The 20282-nt window shown below is 47.2% G+C and overlaps 1 protein-coding gene across 1 annotated transcript; it reads left to right on the forward strand.

Annotated features, from left to right (window-relative positions):
• The first annotated feature begins 1295 nt into the window (after positions 1 to 1295).
• ARHGAP1 (Rho GTPase activating protein 1) lies at positions 1296 to 19467 on the forward strand. The gene is made up of 13 exons (XM_009585047.1): positions 1296 to 1329; positions 1580 to 1763; positions 2553 to 2645; positions 13318 to 13405; positions 13649 to 13780; positions 14276 to 14362; positions 15000 to 15098; positions 15822 to 15929; positions 17154 to 17230; positions 17564 to 17641; positions 18192 to 18320; positions 18498 to 18601; positions 19288 to 19467. Exons 2-13 carry the CDS (start codon positions 1625 to 1627, stop codon positions 19465 to 19467), a joined length of 1314 nt encoding a protein of 437 aa, XP_009583342.1. The 5' UTR covers positions 1296 to 1329; positions 1580 to 1624.
• Positions 19468 to 20282: the final 815 nt, after the last annotated feature.

The following is a 20282-nucleotide window of genomic DNA, read 5'->3' on the forward strand; positions in this document are numbered from 1 at the left end:
TCACATTTCGGGAAACTTATTTCATTTGCTTAGCAATAGCTCGCAGCCCTTTGGGAACGCCAGAGAGGTGAAAACTGGTTGTAAACTGGAGTAGTGGATAAGGGAGGACAAGAAGTAATAAGCGTGGAGTGATCCAGGGGGAGGGGACAAACGCTGAATATCAATTTCCTGTACTCTCAAAACGCATCCCCAAGCATGGACGTGACGCCTTCCGATGCTCAGTCTCTCACAGTTTTTGTCCTCTGTGCTCGCATCCAAGTAACTGTTTCATCATCCTCTCTGGATGAATATACACATTCAAGCTCTAGGGACGGAAGATGGAAAACATCGTTGCCCCTCTTCATTCTGCTAAAGGAAATAACTTTACTGTGAATATAATCTTTCCACGCAAAGGTGTTGTGCCTCCTCAGATCACCTTTGAACCCTTTGCTCTCCTCGTAATGCAAAACGAGCACAAGCCTGTCTGAGAAACAGCATAACAGAGAGTCTTGCTGGTGCAAGGTGTCGTTTTGTTTTGCTACGGTTCCTCTTGGCTTGCTGCCTGTTGTCCCTGTGGCCTGTGTGAGCAATCCAGATCTACGTACTTGTCCTTTCCAGTGTTTCCTTGCTTATTTCCAGGACATTGGCGTTAGAGGAGAACAGCTGTTTCCTAGGGGGTCATCCCTAAGAACTGGTACCCTTAGGAGGTGCTGCTTGCTGTGCTAGCTCAATCCTGGGTTTGACGTATCTTCTGCTCCAGGTGAGAGTGAGAAATGTTTGCAAGCAACAGCAAACACACTGAGCTGTCTGTTTCTTGGACCCTCTTAATTCCTTGGTCTCCTGAGTATTATGGCATGCTTGGTGAAAAATACTCATTCTAGCAATATGGCTTTAAGTTAAAGAGGTGATTCCCTGCTGCTTGCTGTCATGGAGGAGAAAGGATTTGCTGGGTGATGCTGAAAGGAGATGATGGTTGTATGTGTATTGTTCTCCCTGTCTTACTAGCTTAGCCTACAAAATCCTGTTTTAAGAAGCTGTTCGCTTCTGTGTTCAGATCCCAGCACACTGAAGCACCCACTTCAGTGTTGTTGAGAGCTCTGGCCTCCCTCCCTTATGGGGAGAAAGGGGGGTGATTCCTGGGAAAGCTTCCAGCACTGGGCCAACTGTGGAAACAGCTGGGCTTTGTGCCAGCCCTTCGGAGGGAGGGGGAGCTCAGAGCTGGTACAGTGAATGTATCAGGGCAGGGGCTGGTGTAGCCTGTCGCCTTCCTCAGTGTCTTGCTGCTGCTCCAGTTTCAGGGGAGAAACTGCTTTAGACAGAGCTGTGGTCAAGCAGAGACTCGCTGAGAGGGTTGGTACAGGCTCCTGATGGCCTTTTCATAGCAGTTGGCACGAAAGAATCTGACATATGTCTGACATATGTCGGTGCTCCTGGCTTGGAGGAGGAGGGGGAGTTCCTGCCTGTGTTAAGGGGGAGGGGAAGTATGATCTCTGGATAAGTAAAGATAAGGGAGGATTTGAGGAAAATCAGTGAGAAGAGGAAGAGCCTCTATGGAGAGGTAAATTTGTGATCTCTGTGTCTCACCTAGCCATTTCTGCAGTCCTCATTCTAGACGCTGCAAAATAAACTGCGGTATTTGGGGACCATGGCTACGGACCCACTCTCGGAGCTTCAGGATGACCTGAACTTGGATGATACCAACCAGTCCCTCAGCCAGCTCAAACTGGCCTCCATAGATGATAAGAGCTGGCCAGCAGATGAAGCCCCTGTTTTTCCCAAATCAGGTAAGTGGTGTCTGGGTTTGTTTGGGGTCTGGGTTTTGGCCAAAAAGGAATTGTTTGTCCTGCAGCATTGTGGTCGTATCTACATATACAGAGAGCCCCAGCTCCATTTGAAAGTTTTACAGACACATTAATCTTGCACCACACCCAGGTGAATTAGCCCTGCCATTGAACAGCACTAAAAAGCTCAGAGTCAGCTGATGTAAATATACTCTTCTCAATCCTGTGGCTGGCTGCACTTTGGCGCTGACAGTACAGACATGCTGTAAGTCCTTGAGTGTCCTCTATTATGGTCTCTTACAGGATAGTTTGGCCTTCCTGAGTGGAAGGAAGGGTCTTGAACTTCCATGTGGGAAGTGGGGCTGAAGATCTGAGTTGTTGCTCTGAAATCCTCTGCTATGGACTGCTGCCCAAAGAGGTCAGGGAAATTGGCTCAAGGGCATTTAGGACGGCCATCCATCAAGGGACGATGTTAAGATCCTCCTGCTCTAAAAAACCATGATGGTGCCCTTGGGTTTTGATCTTTGTGAATGTTTGTGACACATCTGAACAGTTGTTTTTGAGGGGGACAGGTATGGACCTCATAGGATTGACAGGTCTCTTCTGAAGTCATTGTTGCTCTTGCCCAATACACAGAATTTCAAAGGTGGGTTTCCGAGGTGGATGGGTGCATACATTAGTCCCTCCCATGTTGAAGAGCCATTTTTTGTTATCCCTCTATCTCTGTTGTAACCCTCGCCAAGGTGCTCCAGATCCCTTCTTCTAATTGCTTGTTCCTTGTGTTTTGTGCAGAGGACTCCAAAGGCTCCCCTGAGCCCGTCACTCACCTGCGGTGGGATGATCCCTACTATGATATTGCCAGGCACCACATTGTGGAAGTAGCAGGTAGTGTTCTTTCTGTTTTCCCCTTTGGTGTCTTTGCAGCTGGGCCGAGGAAGGGTCTTTCTAATGGGGTTGTGGGGACATCTGCTATATGCCAGGCCCAAGTGGCAATGACAGCTGGCATCGTAAAAAGAAGGAGCATCAAACTTCTTGAATGTTTGCAATATGTGTGATTTTCCATTGACCTCAGTTAAACTTGCCTTTCTTCTTGGCTCTTACTGTCTTGATTATATTGTTAGCAGGACTTGGTTGCTTTTGCTGAATTGTTTTGGATGTGGCCCCTGGTTATATCCTGAGCACAAGATGTGGTTTTTGCATGATAATGCCACAGAAGTTACCTAGTTACGCAGTACAGCTGCAAGGTCCTCTGCTGACTGAGTAATCCACAGTAGGTCTGGCAGCTCTTTTATATCTGAATGTCCAGAGCTTGCCATCCTGTCCAGAAACAGCATTTGCAGAAATCTGAAATAGGGGGAATAGGCCCAAGGAAAGACCTGATCATTCAGGGTCACAAGCATTCAGATTTTCTCTGTGTGGTTGTCTTATCCGTATTATTTTAATTACACTAACCCGTGGCGATTTACTGATGGGACCTCCGTAAGAAAGAGTTTTGGGGGTAGTTTTTAGGTTGCTATGGTAAGTCTGAGGGAAGGGTAATCCCAGTTTGTCTTGCGTTCCTTGTTTAAAAAAAAAAAAGCGCCTCTTCAACCTGTTACGACTTGATTCACACTTCCTCCTTGATTATCTGTAGCCACCTGCTACCCCTCCTATTGCCATTTCTCTGTGCCTTGGTCCCTGCCCCACATGTGAATTTGCAGTGAAGCAGAGGCACAAGCTGGAGTCCTCCTGATTCAGGGTTGTTCTGCAGCAGGGTTTGACCACAGAGGGAAGATTCTCAGGCACTTACCTTGGTAAGAGTTGTCCTGACATCATTCTTTTCTGGGCTGTCTTCTAGAATAAGCTTTCTTTCTCCTAACCGCTCATGTTAAATCTTTTGGGGAACAAAATGGTAATGGCAAACTCAAAACTTTGTTGTCCTTTGTCTCCTGTGTGCCTCTGGCTGCTCCGGTTGACAGGCCAGGTGTTTAGCATTTGGGCCGTTATGTCTTGTAGATTTGCCACAAGTGCTTTCATTTGCAAATGTGTTACTAACCTTCTTTTGCATGGGGCTGGAGTTTCAGGACTGGGGTTTATAGAGGTCTGCCTCTGGTCTCCCTACTGCTGAAACTGGGAAGGGACAGATGTGTGGACTCCGCCATTTCAGTGATAATAGCTAGAATATTTGGAATGTGAATGGCAGAGGTAACTGGTGTTTCTGGACTCTGGGAGCTGGTGAGTTAAATGATACTGTTGTTCACTTCAGACAAAGCTTCAGACAAAGTGCTTAGCAGAGAGTTTAGATCAGAGACATTGATAAGACTGGAATGTCAGCCCAAACCAAGGATATACTTTGTGTGCTGCCTCCTGACGTAAGCACCAGTTTTTCTGCGGGATTTCTGTTCTGAGGTAACATGATTTTTTTTTCCCCAAGCTCTCTGAATGGAGTATGACTCCAATGGAGGTGTGTCTCAGTGGCTGTTGGAATGCAGTCATTTAACACGTTGTCTAGGATAGCAAATGAAGAATTATCTAACTTCCTGAAAGGATTTCGGGGTGGTATGATGGCTGACTGGGACGTATGCCTGCATTCTGAAAGAGGTCTCTTCCCCGTTATGGTTTAAATTTGTGTTTCTAGTGAGCTCTCTGTCCCTGACGTGTCTCTGTATAGTGCAGAAGCAGCTCAGAGAAGCTTCTGTTGTTGGCTGCTCCTGGCTAATTTTCACCAGTAGCTGATTTATCTGAAAGCCTATGATGGTCCCACACACAGAACGTGGTGCAATGCCTTTCTTACTAGTTGGAAGAGCTAGTAGCACAGCTCCAGATAGTGGATTTGCTGCTCCATAATTTTGAGACTTGCTGGTGTCTCATCTCCTGGAAGCAGGATTTATGAAGTTGATCAAAGAGCCCTGAGAGTAATCTGGGCTCTGGGGTGAAGTTGTTTGTTCAGTTTTCTTGGTCAATAACTAGTAACGTTAACTGTTTGGAGAATCAGACAGGGTAATGTTCTCTGGGCTGTTGTCGGAGGCAAACAATCTGGGAAAGTCTGGAAAAATCCTATTAGAAGTAGCCTGGAGAACCAAAATCTCACTGGAGGAATAATACAAAACTGTTTGGATCTGGCTCTACTGACAAGTTGTGCTTGTCAGCACCTTCAGGTGCAATGAACGCTCACCACGCTGAGCCTGAAACAAAATAGCTCCACCCCGGTTCTCTTGTAAATATTAGCAAATGGCAGCAGATTGAGGGTGGTTTTATCCGTTATGCTGATTTATGAGCTTTCTCTTCCATGTCCTTCCCTGTTCTGCACTTCAGAGCAGAAAGCATATGGCTAACTCTGTTCCTGCCTTCCCTGAAATATATTCTGGGATGATGATGCTATTTTGAGACAGAAGCAGAAGGCTGGTTCTCATCCTCGGGCTGAACTCCATGATCCCAGGGTTATCCTGTGTGGTTGGAAAAATAATTGATTCTTGTGGGATGGGTGCATGGTGTTAATAACTTCTTAAAAGCCCAGTTTTGATGACAAAAAGTTAGCGCACTCATTTTCTAACTGACCTTAATTTCTGATTCAGTTCAGGGCACGCTGGATTTGAATATCCTGGCTATCTGGCCTAAAGAGGGAAAATTATACTGAAAAACATTTTGCAGAATTTGCTAGAAAAATAAGGGGTTTGGCTTTGTTTTTCGTTTAAAAATAGTGCAGCAGTTTCATGGAAACTCTCCTTTGTGCCCTATGTTCCTGTCTCTTCTGGGGACTGGGATCTTCCTGGATGAGGCTGTCCATGGGGAAGGGAGCAGGCATGTCATTGCTGTCCCATGTGGTGGTGTGTGACGGGAAGATGGCAGCAAAAGGCATCCAGGCCAGAGTTCTGAGGGAGTACCGTGGCATTGTTATGAATCAGAGTATGAGAAACCTTCTTTTGGTTCTGGGGTTCAAAGCTTTTCTGAAGGGAAGAGATGATGTTCTGCCTATCCTTTCAGACCTGCCTTAAGGTGTGTGTTTCTGGAGTGTTTTACTCAGGCTCTGGAGAGGTCTCTGTGTGGTTGCGCTCTTCTTGACTCCAAGTTCCTCCTTTTGTGAGTATTATAGCAGAGAAATTTGTCTTTACACATGGCTAGAAGGTGGAGCAGAGGCAGCTCGATTTCACCGCACAAACCACTTCCGCAAAGTGTGGGTTTTTTCCTTGCTCACGTCGCATAGCGTTCGGAGGAAACGCGGGCTTCTGCTTAAAGGCTGTTGAGGAACTATCCCAAATTTCTGTTATGTTTAAGAGTATCCTCCTGGTAATTCTTATATGGCAAAGGTGCTGCTTCCATCTCCTTTGGGGTTGAGGCCGACTAGGGGGACATAATCTTGGCCTTGAATTTCAGCAGAGGCTAAATTGCAAGAATATGGCAGATAGTTAATAACAGCCTGAAGGAGGTCTCTTGAGATGGCAGTGCCTACTGGAAACCTGGGACTGTGTGGGAAGAGCAGGGCTCTTGACAGCTCTCTGGCAATGTGTTCTTTCCTCGTTCTTCTGCCCAGTCCTATGGCTATGAGGTGCAAACCTATAGCTATGAGGTACGCCAGCATTCCCATTTTACACAGTAACTGGCTTTCTTCCTTTTGGGGTAAGAAAACTGGGGCTTAACATATGATTGGCGTATGAATTTTCAGCTGCTGTGGAGGCTAGAAGTTGGTGTAGCAGTTGTCAGGAGAGTGGCCATCACTATTTACTTCAGCTATGTAGTCCCTGCCCAGTGGCTTCAAAACTTTGCTGAAGCTCAGAGCATGTTTCTGCTAGTTTTTTGTGGGAAATCTGCTGCCTCACACCATTAATTGGCAGTCTGCAGGACTGCCCTCGCAGAGAAGGCGTGATGCTAGTGTGCATAAGACCTGCGATTGAAGTGGGAAAGCAAGGTGGAGAGCTGGGGGCGTACCTTCTTGCGTGTTACTAGATGGAAACTGCAGTTTCAACAGTGAATCTTTTGTCAATGCTGAGTCTGGTACCAAACTCACTGAAAAGCATTGTGGCTTTGTTGGCTGCAGGTGCCAAAGTTGTAACGAGTGCTGGTGATTTGCTGTTGCTGTCGGTGATTGACATGGGGAGGTAAAATCAATCTTGGAGCACCAGTAGCTGTTCTTTCACTAAGCAGGCAAGGGTAGAAGTTGCAGACAAAACTTGCGTTGAAAGCATGTTGCGGTGTGTCTTTGGTGGCTAGTGAGCGCAGCAAAGGCCTCTGAGAACAAGGGTCCTTTTCCCTTCCAGTGTGGTACATTATTATTGGCTGCATCGATGCAGGGTGCCTGCATTTCTGCTGGTTTTGGATGTAGCTTCTGGCTTTGACTTCCTTTTTTCTTTTCTTTTTTTTTTTTTTTTTAAAAAAAAGAGTATTTGTATGGTATGGAATGATGAGTTGCCTCTGTAGGATTGGGCCCATCCAAAGCAAGCCCAGCTTGTGCACCATGTTTTGACGTGCAAGATCAAGGGAATGGAGAGTTTCTAAGGGAGATCAAGGGAATGGAAGTTTCTTTCTAGAGTCCTGCTTTGCTCAGGCTCCTGTCTTGATAGGCCCATGTGGGTCTGTTGTGTATATAGCTGTGGCAGTGATGGGAAGGGGCTGGGCATGGCAATAAATGCCTTCATAGACCCTCCCTGCCCAGAGAAACCTTTTTCTTTTTTCTCATTGGCAGGTTTTTTTTTTTTTAATTCAGAATCTACTAAATTTATTTTTAAAAACCTATGGGTGTGTTGAAGATCTAAATTGTCCCCATCTTCAGCTTATTAGTGAAATTTAGCTTCTTGCAAAACAGCCTGTTGGGTGTGTTATTTATACGGTATGATGCCATTCTTTATACACTTCCAAAGTTGTTCAAAGGACCTTGACATTCAGAATTAGTTGCGTTTAGCCCTTTTAAAAGTGGCAGTATGGCAGTTGCCATTTTGGTAGTAGGGGAAGTGTAACGGTAAGGGCCAGAAATTTGACTATGATTATACAGAATTAGTTGCAAATTCAAGAAAGAGATTCGGGAATCATGGGTTGCTGTTACCATCTCTAGTTGTTAGATAAGGTTGCTTTGGAGAAGAGCACGGGGGAAAGATGAAATAGAAGGAGCTTGACTGCTGCAAGACAGCGACTTAAATGCATCCCAGCAGCAATCTGGCTAGACTGAGACACTTTATATTCAAGATTACTTTCTGGGAAAGGGTGCGAAGCTTGGCTTGCTATAACTTTGTTTCTGTTCCTCCAGACCAGGGTGCACTTGATGGGGCCCAACCAGGTAGGTAGATTTTTTGTGGCACTAACATTTGATACTGTAGATCATGGTATTCCTTTAGCATGATCGTGGCCTGTAGCTGGACTGTCTCAGGGGAGCCCAAACTTTGCTCAGCTTAGGCTGCACTGCCAACTTTTCAGGAGTCCAAAGGCTGCACAAAATTGTCATCTGAGGGCTGCACCTCTTCCTCAGGCACAGCAGAATCATCTGAGCCAAATTTGGCGTGTGGGCTTTACTTTGGGCACTTTGGGGCTCTTGGGTCTCAGTGTAAATCCTGTTCCTCTTCTGTCATGGTGGTGGCCTGCTTGGACCAGTTCAGTTTGAACTCAGATTTACCTCGTCATGGGTGCTTTGGAAGTTCATCCTAGGATTGCTTCCTATTCATTCATGTGATCTGCTGCTGTGCTGACATGCTAAGCAGCTGGCGCTTAAACTGGATTCTCCAGCTGAAAGCAACTGTTATCTATTTCTTCTCCATTTGGCTGCGGAGATGTTGTATTTTGGTAACTTGTTCCTCATTCTAGCCTGAGGCTGTTCTAGACTGCTCTGTGCTTGCTGAGCATTTGTTAATATTCTCTGGACTTCAGTCCCAAGCCTTAAGAATTTGGCTGCCGGTGCTCTCACACTTCTCAATGTAGATGAAAACCTCTTTTGGTGTGAAATTCTTTCTGCTGTTTCTGAACAGCAGGCCAAGACCTTTGCACAGTCCATGGAAGTGCTGATCCTCGCTGCCTCATTACGTAGGCTCTTCTCCCCCATTTGCCATGCTCTCAGGCATCCTCCCATTTTGCATTCTTTAATCTGACCCTCTAGTATATTTTGTATCAGTTAGAGCTGTAGTCACTTGGTAAGGCTTTATGATTCTGGCAGTGTTTGGATATTGGGAATATCTAGGTGGAAGATGTCACGTAGTAAAATACTTCTACTTTAAGCTACTTGCCTTCTTTTCCTGAGGGCCTAAATCCACTTTGGAATTCAATAGACAGCTAACATCTACTATACTTAAACACTGCCAAAGTGTGTCATAAACTTGGCAGGAACCTGAAACTACATTAGAAAAGTTTTTTACTGATAGTGGCTCTGATAAACATCCTCAGCTTTGGGAAACTTGTGTAGTAATGTTCCAGAATTATGTAGTGGTGTCCTCTCCTTGACCCTGAACTCTGTTAGCTTTGCTGTTTTACCAATAACACTAGCTTTTGGTGGCAAGTTTTATCCGTCTGCATTCTTTCAGTATCAAAGTACCAGGTTATTCCCATTTGAATCTTTCATCAAGGTGGGCCCTCAGCTGAGGATACCTGAGGAAGATAGGAATGAGCAGGGTCCCTGGACTGCAGTTACGCTGCCAGTGAGCTGTATGACAGCCTCCAATCATGGCATAAAGGCTAACGGATATATTTCAGGAAAAATAATACATAGGAGGATTTGCAAGTCAAGCATGTATTTTCTGTGTTGGCTGTACAGATTCATTTAATAGAGAGTCTTTTCTCAGGACAGTACTGCTACCTTGATATGAATTTCTGCTTTGATACGTTCGTATTGCTGCAGGTTTCAATCCGAAACATTAGCCTCAGTATTTAAACTTCAGCCCTTTTAGGCATACGGTCCTGCACTGAGGGCTTGGAACCACAGCAGTGATGTTCCTTGCCCTTTGTCTCAGAAGCGCACTGGAAATGCCGCTCTTCACGTGAGAGGAGAAACTGAGTTTGGGCCTTAAAAGCACCATAACAATGTTCAGGAGAATTAGCATGTCCATCAGTGCTACAAGTTAGTATCTCTTTAGATGAGCAGCTGTCTTGACTGGAGAGGCTTTGCGTATTGGCCACTGTCTTGCTCTTTGTTGTTAAAAAAAAAAATCTGATTTGCATCTTATAGGGGGGTAGTTTAATTCCAGTGTAGACTGAAAATATTTTTTTTGTGTATGAACTTACTCACAAAGGTATGCACATTGTTGGGGTGCTCTGTGAGTACTGATGGTATATAATTGCTTCTTTGTTGGTTTGTTGTTAACTATTGAGCATTCCTCATCTGGGAGAGGTAGAAGACAGCCTGAGAAGCTGAGTGATTACTTCATGGTCTATAGTTGTGTTCAATAGAAACTTTAGCTATTTGCAATTGCAAATAAGGGGTGAAAATCTAGATATGTAAGATTAATATTGCGAACGGGAAAGCAAACAGTAGAAGGGATGGAGCATCTGGGAAAGATCAAACGCGATAAGAATCTGTTCGGTCGGAGGCAGAGAGGCCACCTGCAGGCAGTTTCCTCCGACAGCCAAGAATGCATGGAATGGGCTTTAGGTTCTTGTTTATAAATTGGAACAACTGATTGTTCAGCTTTGATGCTGAATTTTGTCATGTCTGGAGGAACCAGACTGATCTGATATATGTCAGGTGGAAACAAGATTGGCAGTTGGTTGTTTTGCAAGTGTCTTTGTTGACAGGCTGAGCTCAGTGTGATGAAACTGGCACGAAACCCAAAACTCAGTAATGGGCATGCTGGTTCTTGTGTAGGTCTCATGAATAAATTCATTCTGATTTGGAAGGCAAAATGGGCCACTCCTTTTCTCAGTCATCCAGGGGACTGTTGGCTTTTCGTGTACTTGGCCCCGGAAATTTTCCAGGGGAAACATGCTATCTCCCCTTTGGCAGAATCATGGATTGTCCATTTTTTCTTTACCAGCGATCCCAGACCTTTTCACCAAGGCTACGTAAGGAATGAGATTCTGGACTTTGCATGGGGCCTGCCATAGGCTTTCATGTCATTCCAGAGGAAGGTGTTTAAGCTGTGTGGTTCCTGACTTGTGACTTGTCAGGTCTGGAAATCAGTGCCCAGGAGCCTGAGCTGAGCGTGTGGCCACCCACAACATCGCACAAACATGGTGCTGTACTGCAGTTCTTCACAACCAAGGCCTGCCTTGATCAGGCTTGCAATCTGCTTCTGGCCCTCAGACCATCCACTCTGGTGTGAAATGCAGCCTCTCAGTTAACTGAAGATAGCACCTATTCTGACTTTAGCACAGAGCTACGATCTGCAAAGATCTGTAGTCTTTCTGACCATTCTCTTTCATCGGTACAAAACTCAACAGATTCTCAGATGCTTCGATCTTCTTGCTGCTCTGTGCAAGCAGGACCCTTTGTCTTCCAGATGGAGACATACAAGTGGCTCAAGACCACTGGTAAGAGTCACAATATGCCATATTCCCTGCCCAGGACTTTAAAGCCTGCACCTTTGTTTTATAGACAGCTTATGTGCATTAGACCCAGCCCTAAAACTCATAGCAAGCTACCAAGAAACTCTGGGCTAGGCAGAGAGTGGGCTACCATGGGATATGCAATGTGATGTTGGTCTTGTGGCCTGGCTGTGACTGTATCTGGTTGTTCCAGATAAGCCTTGCATCACTCTCTCCTAGTCCTGCATTCTGGGTCATGCATCCTCCCTAATTGCCCCTTACCTCCGCATGTGTATGTCAATGTGATGGCCTACGCCGCCCCTTTCCTGGTCTGTACCTAGCGCTGCCTCAGTGTCCCTAGCTTTTGTAGAGGTTCTGGCTTGTGTGCATCAGTAAATTCTGTCTCTTGTGTTGTCTGGTGAGTGACTTGAAAATGGGACTTGCGAGGGGAAAAATATAAGTGAACAAGTAGCAAGAGAATCTGTTCTGGCCAGGATGGGGGTAAAACAGGGTTAGCGGCATCTTAATGTCATGGCCGGTGTATGTGAGTTCTCCGGCTGCCATTTGCAGCACCAAGTGGTCATCTGTTGCTAACAGGCAGCGTTCCCAGAAACCTCAGGTTTGCTGTTGCGGGGTTCAGTTTGAGATATCAGTTGCTGTACGGCAAGTGTAACCAAGTGGTAGTTGAGGGCCAGAGCCCACGCAAAGGTGAGAAGCTGGCTGCATGCTCTGAATATTGTAAATCAATGTGGGGAAAAGGACTTATTTCAAGAAGAATGATGTATTGCAGGGCTGTCCTGCATAAGTGGTGATCCTTGCTGCTTTTCTGTGCTGTGGGCTGTATGAGATGGTTGTGCCGTAGGGGAGGAAGGAGGGTGTTGTTGAGTATAACCTCAGTAGCCCCTTCCACTGCTCCATGCTCTTTCTGCTTGACAAGAAAACATAGCTCTCGGAGCAGGGTGAGTCGCAAGAAAGAAGGGAGGACTTTAACCCTTCACACTAAAGGAACCATTTCATCTCCACTGGTGCTAAAAAGCAAGTCATCCTTATGGAAATGGATTGGGTGTTGTGTCTGGGAGAGAACGAGACTTTCCCTCAAACTCCGTATGTCCAAAAGATTTGCGACTTGGTTCTCACTTATCTAAATCTCTCAATTCCCGTAGCATGTCTGCTGAGCTCGTCCATGCCGTCTGCTCGGGTTTTGTTCATGGGGCTGAGGTCTCTGCTGGCAGAAGTCCACTGACGTATGAAGACTTGCTTTGGGGAAAACTTGGCTTGTTGTCTCTGAAACCTCAGGTGGTGGCTGGGAGTGTCCTCCCCAAGATGAGGGTGCTTTATGGGTTATTTGGCTCCAGTGTGATGGGGACTGTTTTCTGCTGGGTTTTTACATAGAATGCTTTGTTGTGCCACACTTTGCAGCTCCTTCCAGCTCAGGTTGGAAAAATATCTCTGTGGATGGAAAATCTAGGAAGCAGTGAACTCTTGTTCTGCAATCCCCCTGGAGAATCCAGCAGCCCTACTTGGTCCATCTGTAGAAGAGGCTTATGATGACGCTTGCTTCTTATTTCTGGGATGTGGCTGGGACTGCCCTGTTTCTAGGAATTTCTTGGTTTCCAGGGTATGAAATGGCTTTATTCTGTGTGCAGGACTAAGCCTCAGGTGAAGCAAGGAACAAATGCACCAGACCACAGGCAGTTAGTCTGTGACTGCGTGCAGGACGGAAGGACTGTTTATTGTGCCTATGAGGGGCAGTTTCCCCTGTGGCACAAGTGCATCAGGAGCAGTGCCCAGGGGCGGCAGTGCAGGATTAATACTCTGAGCACTCTGCTCTGTACTTGAGGCCTCCATCCCCATGTGTCCTCAGGCATCCCGGCTTCCAATCCTTCCTCTTCTTTCAGGGCTGGAGCATGGACTCTTTTCTCCATTCGCATTGTTGACTTGGCAGGCCCTTGGTGTTCAGGTTTCTGCTTCCATACTAGGCCCGTGGTAACTCTGCTGAAAATCAGGTTTAGCTTTCCTGGCAGCTGTGGCAATCCAGACTTCTGCCTTGTTATGGCGGTTTCCCATTCTCTGTTTATCCCTTGCTGCCAAGACCACGATGTAGTCCTTAAGCTCCCTGTAATCTCTGGCATTTCATCTGCAGGTGATGACAAATATGGAAGGAAAGTAATTTTGTTCAGTGCCTGCCGGATGCCCCCAAGTCATCAACTTGATCATGTGAAACTGCTGGGGTGAGTAGTGTCTTAGGAGGCTGCTGTTAACTTCTTAAGCTTGGCATAATTCCCAGGTGCTGGATTCCTGGGGCCAGATCTATCTGCAGTAGCTTCCTTAGCTGGACATGTCCTCCCAAAGTGCTTACCTCCATTGCTGGGGATGCAAATCCTCTGTTATGGCACACAAAAATGAGTCCCAAAGGGAGGAAGAGCCTCTCTGTGCCAGAGCATGAAGTGAGTTCAGCAGTTGTCTGTTCTCAGGTACCTGAAATTCACACTGGACCAGTATGTGGAGAGTGATTACACACTGGTGTACCTGCACCATGGCCTGACCAGCGAGAACAAGCCATCCCTGAGCTGGCTGCGGGATGCCTACAGGGAATTTGATCGCAAGTGAGTAAGACTGCAGCCAGCAAGGATGTAACGTGCTGTTCTGTAGCCTAACATAGAAGATCTTCCCCAGGCCCCCCATGTAGCTTGGTGATCATAATTTACTATCACTTATTTCTGCTGTTTATGGAGGTGAGTTGTTGTTTAATGCAGGCTGAATCATGGGATAAACAGCTCCTTCTGTAGTTACACCCTTTAGGCCAACAGGCAAGCAGCAAAACCAGGACCCAGTGCAAGTGTGTCAGCCCCATGGTATAATTGTTGCTTCCTGGCAAGGCTGCTGACTGCTTCTCAGTGAATCTTGGAATTCAGTACAGCGTGCCCTTAGGCTGCTGAGTGGCCTGACACAGCTACGAAGCATGGGAGAGCAGAGGCCGTAGGTAGTGGGGAGTGGTGAGGCTCAGTGCAAAGGGAATGGATCATTCAGGGTGCCTTAATCTTGTGGAAAGGTTCCTCTGCTTAAAGTGCAGCTCATCCTTACTTAGCTTCTCTTGGCAGGTACAAGAAGAACATTAAAGCCTTGTATATTGTGCATCCAACCATGTTCATCAAGACCCTGCTGATCCTCTTCAAGCCTCTGATCAGGTAGGAAGCATTATAGGAGGCTCATCCACATCCTCACGCTGCAGGGGAATAATGGGGCATTTTCGGTGGGGCACAAGATGAGCCCAGGCTGCCGAGCCTACCCTGGAGTCTCTCACCCTATGCTATCTCCTCCTGTTTCGGAGCTCAGAAATATTCAGACACAAGAAGTACCGCTTTGGGAACCTACAGGGTTTGCAGCTCTGTGCTGCTTCCTTTCTATCCAGCCAAGCAGAAGTAAAGTGTTGCAGGCTCTGCTAATAATGAAAAATGAAGTGAGAGCATCTGTCCAAATCATACTTAATTCGTTGTGTTGACGCTGAAATCCTAACTCTGTAAAATAATTGAAACCAAAACTTTCTCCAGTCTGCTGCTGAACTTAGGAAGGAGAAATCCAGCGTTTTGGGGAGCCTGCTGCTGCTGCTAGGACTTCTAATGTGACTTGGAAAGTCTTGGCATCTCCTGGTAAAATATATGGAGTTGGAGAGCTTTGTGGGCGACATCTCTGCTGCTTAGCCACACCTGCCCCTTTGCCCCATTGATGTCTCTTGCAGACCCCTGCTCTCCTTGCCTGTAAGAAGTCTGTTCTGATACTCAATTTCCTGATTCCTCATATACCTCCTTTTCTCTTGTTTTTCAGCTTTAAGTTTGGACGAAAGATTTTTTATGTGAACTTCCTTAGTGAGCTGGAGGAGTACGTGAAGCTGGAACAGTTGGGGATCCCAAGCCAAGTGCTGAAGTGAGAATGCTGCCTGTCTCCCATTTGCTTAGGGCTCTGTGAGAGGGGACTTTTCTGGCAAGGGGAAGAAGAGATTGTTCCACTCAGGCAGTGGTTTTGGAGGAGTGGTGACAAATTGCCTTGAAGACTATTATTTCTCTCCAGGTTCCTTCCTGTGTGTCCTTGGCCCCAGTGCCCAGTTCTGTCCTTGAGTTAAAAATCCTCCTCCAGTGGAGCACCAATCCTGCCTCTCCCGCTCACCCTCAGGGGCTTTTCTGCAGGCTGCTGACCTTAACACTGACTTGGAGCTCCTGGCGCACATCTGCTGCATCTGGGCACCTGCTTTGCTCACTCTGCAGAGTTCAGCTTGTCTTTAGGGCTTCCCAAGGTTGCCACAATCTCAGTCCTACCAGATTGATTCACTATCCCTCACACACACATGCAACTGTCTCATCACAAGCAGTGCTGTCCTGGCCTCTGCCCACGCTGTCTGTCATCCCCAGCTACTCCAGCACCCGATTCCAGATAGATATTCCTTTCTCCCTGCTTTTTTCTGGCAACCAGATGTTTGTTCTTGTTGCCCCTGTGCTCCAGAGTGTACCTGTCCTGTTTTTGCGTAGGTGGCATCAACCATGCTAGGCTAGAGCTGTTACCAGTGGGTGTGCAGTGGGTCACGTGCAGTGCTGGGTTCATGCTCTTTCTGGGAGGTGGAGTGGCTTTTTACTAGTCTGTGTTTTGCCACAGATACGACGAATATCTGAGATCCCTGCAGAAACCTTCACAAGTGCCCCAGAAGCCAACACCCCCGCGCCCACCACTGCCAAACCAGCAGTTCGGAGTCTCGCTCCAGCAGTGAGTATCTCTGGATTGTGTTGCTTTTGCCCTGACTTGCTTGATATGAGGTCACTGTATTTATAACTGAAAAGCAGCAAAAGTGGCTGTAAAATTTCTTGCAGTTCAGACTTCCTACAAAGCTTTAATCATTCTTCTGAGGAACTCTGCGCTCATGTCCAGATCCTGACTGACTCAGTTCAGCTCCACCCTCTTGATTCCTGGCTAGATTGTATCTAAATTAGAATGAGATTGTTTCTGCAGCTAAGGGTCACTAAGAGAGGACCAAAATAAGGGCCAAGGGGACGGCTTTATGCCACTAGAAACTTCCTTTAAGCAAAGGAAGTCTGTAGGAGGCTGACGGAGGTGTCTTTAGGGCTGTGCTATTTTGATTGAGCAGTGCTGCAGATCTGTTTCTTAGTTTTTTCCATATCATAAATTCTATTTTAAAAGCACTTCTATCCACCCTTGTACTGATTCCCACTCCCCATTCCTGCATGGTGACACAGGCAAACACAGACACTGGCAAGGGCTAGTGATACTGGCTAAGTGTTGAAGGTATTTTTAACTTTGTGATTTTTGCCTCCCTGGGGAATGAGGAGGAGCCGGTACTGTGTGGCCAGACAGATCCTCTGAAGCAATCTGGGAACACATTCCCCAGCTTCAACACAACATTTCCAAATGTAACCCCTGTGGTGCTGTGCCTGAGCTTGTTAGTAGCCTGAGAGGGGTGAACAGCTCCATGCTATCAAGTGGTATAGGCAATCGAATGTGAGGGTGGCAGCGAACACCTTGGCATCACCAGGTCTTCCCTGACAGCCATTGGGTTGATATATCTTCCGTTACAGGAGTGGGGTGGGTAAACTTATCCCGTATGTATTTCTCATGCGTCAGCTTCTTTCTGCCCTTGCTCCTATGAGGAAGGAAAAAGGAAGCTTAACCCTTTTCACCTGATTCATAACTAGCAGCCTTGCCTTCTGGGAACCCCTTTGCCCTGGCATCTACAGGCTATGATTTTTACAGAAGATAGAGAGATATTCCTGAGGTGTAGGAATGAGCTCATACTTGCTCCGGTGAATGATGTAGCATGATGGGTGAAGAGGAGAGGTTGGAATAACGGCTGAACCAGGGACTGGGATAGCAAGATCCTGTGTGGAAGAGCTTGTGTGGGCAACTTCAAGTCTCAGGGGCTGCATGCAGGGCAGGGAGGACCAGTCATTTGTAACCTTTTGTCTCTTCCCACAGCCTCAGGGAGAAGAGCCCTGATCAGTCTCCTGTTCCTCTGGTGGTCAGAGACACCATTGCTCATTTGCAGGAGCATGGTAAGTGTGCAGGGGAAGCTGCAGCCCCTCTTAATTCCATGTCAGTGGCCTCTCCTCCACCCAAGTTCCCATCCAGAGTATGGTAAGACAAAGAAGAACAGCAGTCTAGAGTAAGATATAAAGTCCTGAACTAGGTGAGTTAGCCTTCAAGAGTGATTGTGCAGGGCTTAGGAGACCTCTTTCTTCCAGTCGTCCATACTCCCGCTTGTATAAGAATAGCAAAATGTTCCTTGAATCCTCTGCCTGGTAGTGGAATTTATGATTGTTAAGACCAGCATTTTTAGAGACTCTCACATGGCTGATCTTTCTTCTCCATCTGCTCTCACTTCACAGCTCTTGCTACAGAGGGGATTTTCCGGAGATCAGCAAATACACAGGTTGTCAGGGAGGTGCAGCAAAAATACAACACGGGTAAGTGCCCAAACTCAGCAGAGCCCGTCTCATTCCCTAACTACTACTGTCCAACTGGAACTGTGTTGGAACTAGTCCATCATGGCTCCTCTCCTTCTCTGATAGGCCTCTCGGTGAGGCCCCATCAGGGTATGACCTGAGTTGCAAGGGAGAAGCATCTGATACTTCTGCTGTGTGGAAATCATATTCCTTCCTATCACGTTCCCCTCGCTGCCCTTTTTCTTCCTGAAAATTTCCCTGTTTCTTGGGGTGGGATAGATCATCTTAGTCTGGTTATACTGGAGGGACTGAAGATGAGCAGGAAGAAACTTGGTCATTTGTTTCATTTGATGACTTCTAAAGATGTAGTGCTGGATTCAGCAGTGCTTTGCATATACTTTTGGGACACATTTTTCCACTCTGCTAAAAGATGTGGTGCTTCAGTACCCTCTCTGTGTTCTTTAAAATACTGTTTCCCTAGGTCTGGGCTCTGACCACCATGTCCCATTCTTTGTCTGGAGGAGATCCTGCTTTGGCCAGTGAGCACTGAGTCTCTGCTCTACTTTCTCAGGTGTGCCTGTAGATTTCCAGCAGTATGAAGATGTCCACCTCCCTGCTGTGATTCTCAAGACCTTCTTGAGGGAGCTACCTGAGCCCCTCCTCACTTTTGGCCTCTACAGCCATGTTGTCAGCTTCCAGAGTGAGTTGTAACAAGAGCGTGCTACTCCCTGAATGTTGCACTGGCCAAGGGCACAAAGATATGTTGGGGGGGGGCAGTCCTGCATGGAATACCCTGTGACTACAAACGGGGCTTTCATCAGGGTGGGTGCTGAGGATTCCTCATGGACCTGCTTGTCCTATCTCTCTTCATTTTTAGGTGTGGAGGAGATGAATCGTGTGGATGTTGTTCGCAAAACACTCCAGACTCTGCCAGAAGAAAACTACCAAGTGCTCCATTTATTGACAGCCTTTCTGGTGCAGGTGAGCTGCTCCAAAGGTGGGCAGTCATATTCTAGTTCAGTTGCCAGTGCCTTGCATCAGCTTTTTGACTGCCTGCTCCCTCTTTTCCTTTGAGAGGAGATGAGTCTCAAGCTAGGAAATTACCTTTCTTTACCTTATGATCATTCTTGATCTCTGTATAACAAGAACATGATGAACTAGCCTAAGCAGTTGCTTCTCATAACGCTGAGAGGTGCAGGCAGGCATTAAGCCTGTGTGGTCTGTACCAGGGAGGCTGAAACCTCCCCAGGGTGGAGGTACAACTGCAAAATAACTGAGTAGAAGATTAGACTAGAAGAGGGGTCTCGGATCTGTCCTACAGAACTGTCTGTGCTAGGGAAGCCACTGCAAGGCTATTGTAGCAAGAGGGAAGATCATTTTGGTTTGAGTAGTGATCTGGACTGTAAAGATATTGGCTGACAGTGCTTGTGGTCTTATTGTCATGATATGGCCTGGTGGTTAAGCCGTAGTGGCAAATGGCAAGATACTGCTCCTTGCCTCCTGAATGCTGGATGTCATGTGTGTTTCCCCCAGCCATCTTCTGGCATTGGGCTTCCAGCTTCTCTCCTCCCATTTGCCCTTGGGAGTTTGTCGGCTTTGGGGAGGGTAGAGGGCAGCTGCTGTATTGTTCTGTAGGATTTACAATTGTCTCTTTCCTTCCCACATAGGTCTCTGCTCACAGTGACAGAAACAAGATGACAAACACCAACCTGGCAGTTGTGTTTGGCCCAAATCTGCTGTGGGCCAAAGATGTAGCCATCACCCTAAAAGCCATCAACCCCATCAATACCTTTACCAAGTTCCTGCTGGACCACCAGAAGGAGCTCTTTGAGGGTGTGGAGGCCTGAATCCAGGCCAGCCCACACCAGCACACTGTGCCCACCTTCCCACCTTCTTTCCCACCTTGTCTTGGAGCTGTGACCAAGCTGTCTCCAGTGCAAAGGGACCATTGATCCTCTGGGTGATGAGCAGAGCGAGGGCTGTGGAGATGGTGGAGAAAGTGTGTAAGTAAGCGAGCAGGAGACCTGCTGCTCCGGATGGGGAGGGGAGCGGGTCTCCCAGCTGCGGAGAATGGAGTCCTAACCCACTTGCCAGTCTGTGCAGCTCCTCCAGGGCTCATCACCAGTCTGCTGCCCTATCAGATGACCTGCCTTCCTTTCCTCCTTCCCTCACATGCAGTTTTTCTGCCCTTCTGGTCCCTTCCTCAGAAAAGATCTTTTTTGTTTAAGCTCCCAATAGCCCCAGCTCACCCCCCCCCTTGCCTCAGCTGGGCTGTCTGGGCTAGGGCAGGCTTGCTGGGTTTTGTGGCAGAGATGTTCTTGCTGCGAGTGCCGTCTCTCAGCGCTGAAGAGGCACCTGAAGCAGGGAAGGGAGCCAGGCAGCCCTTGTGCTTCAGGTAGCAGCATGTCCTACGCTTGCAAACACCACTCTAGACCCCATGCTTTCGGCAGGCAAGTGAAGGACGGGCTCACGGCACATGGGCTGTATTACCTGTCAGGCTCCAATAGAAGGAAGCTGAATTTAGCCCAAACCCCTCTGGGGTCACCCACTCCAGATACTATTCAGTGTTTACTGGGGTGTAATGGGTGAGGTGCCTCCCACAGTTACCCAGCTCAGGCGTGTTTGTCCCTCCAGCAGCATTTCCAGCCCGGCTGGGAAGGTT

The sequence above is a fragment of the Fulmarus glacialis genome, unplaced genomic scaffold, assembly GCF_000690835.1.
Source record: "Fulmarus glacialis isolate BGI_N327 unplaced genomic scaffold, ASM69083v1 scaffold15309, whole genome shotgun sequence".
Classification (NCBI taxonomy): Eukaryota; Metazoa; Chordata; class Aves; order Procellariiformes; family Procellariidae; genus Fulmarus; species Fulmarus glacialis.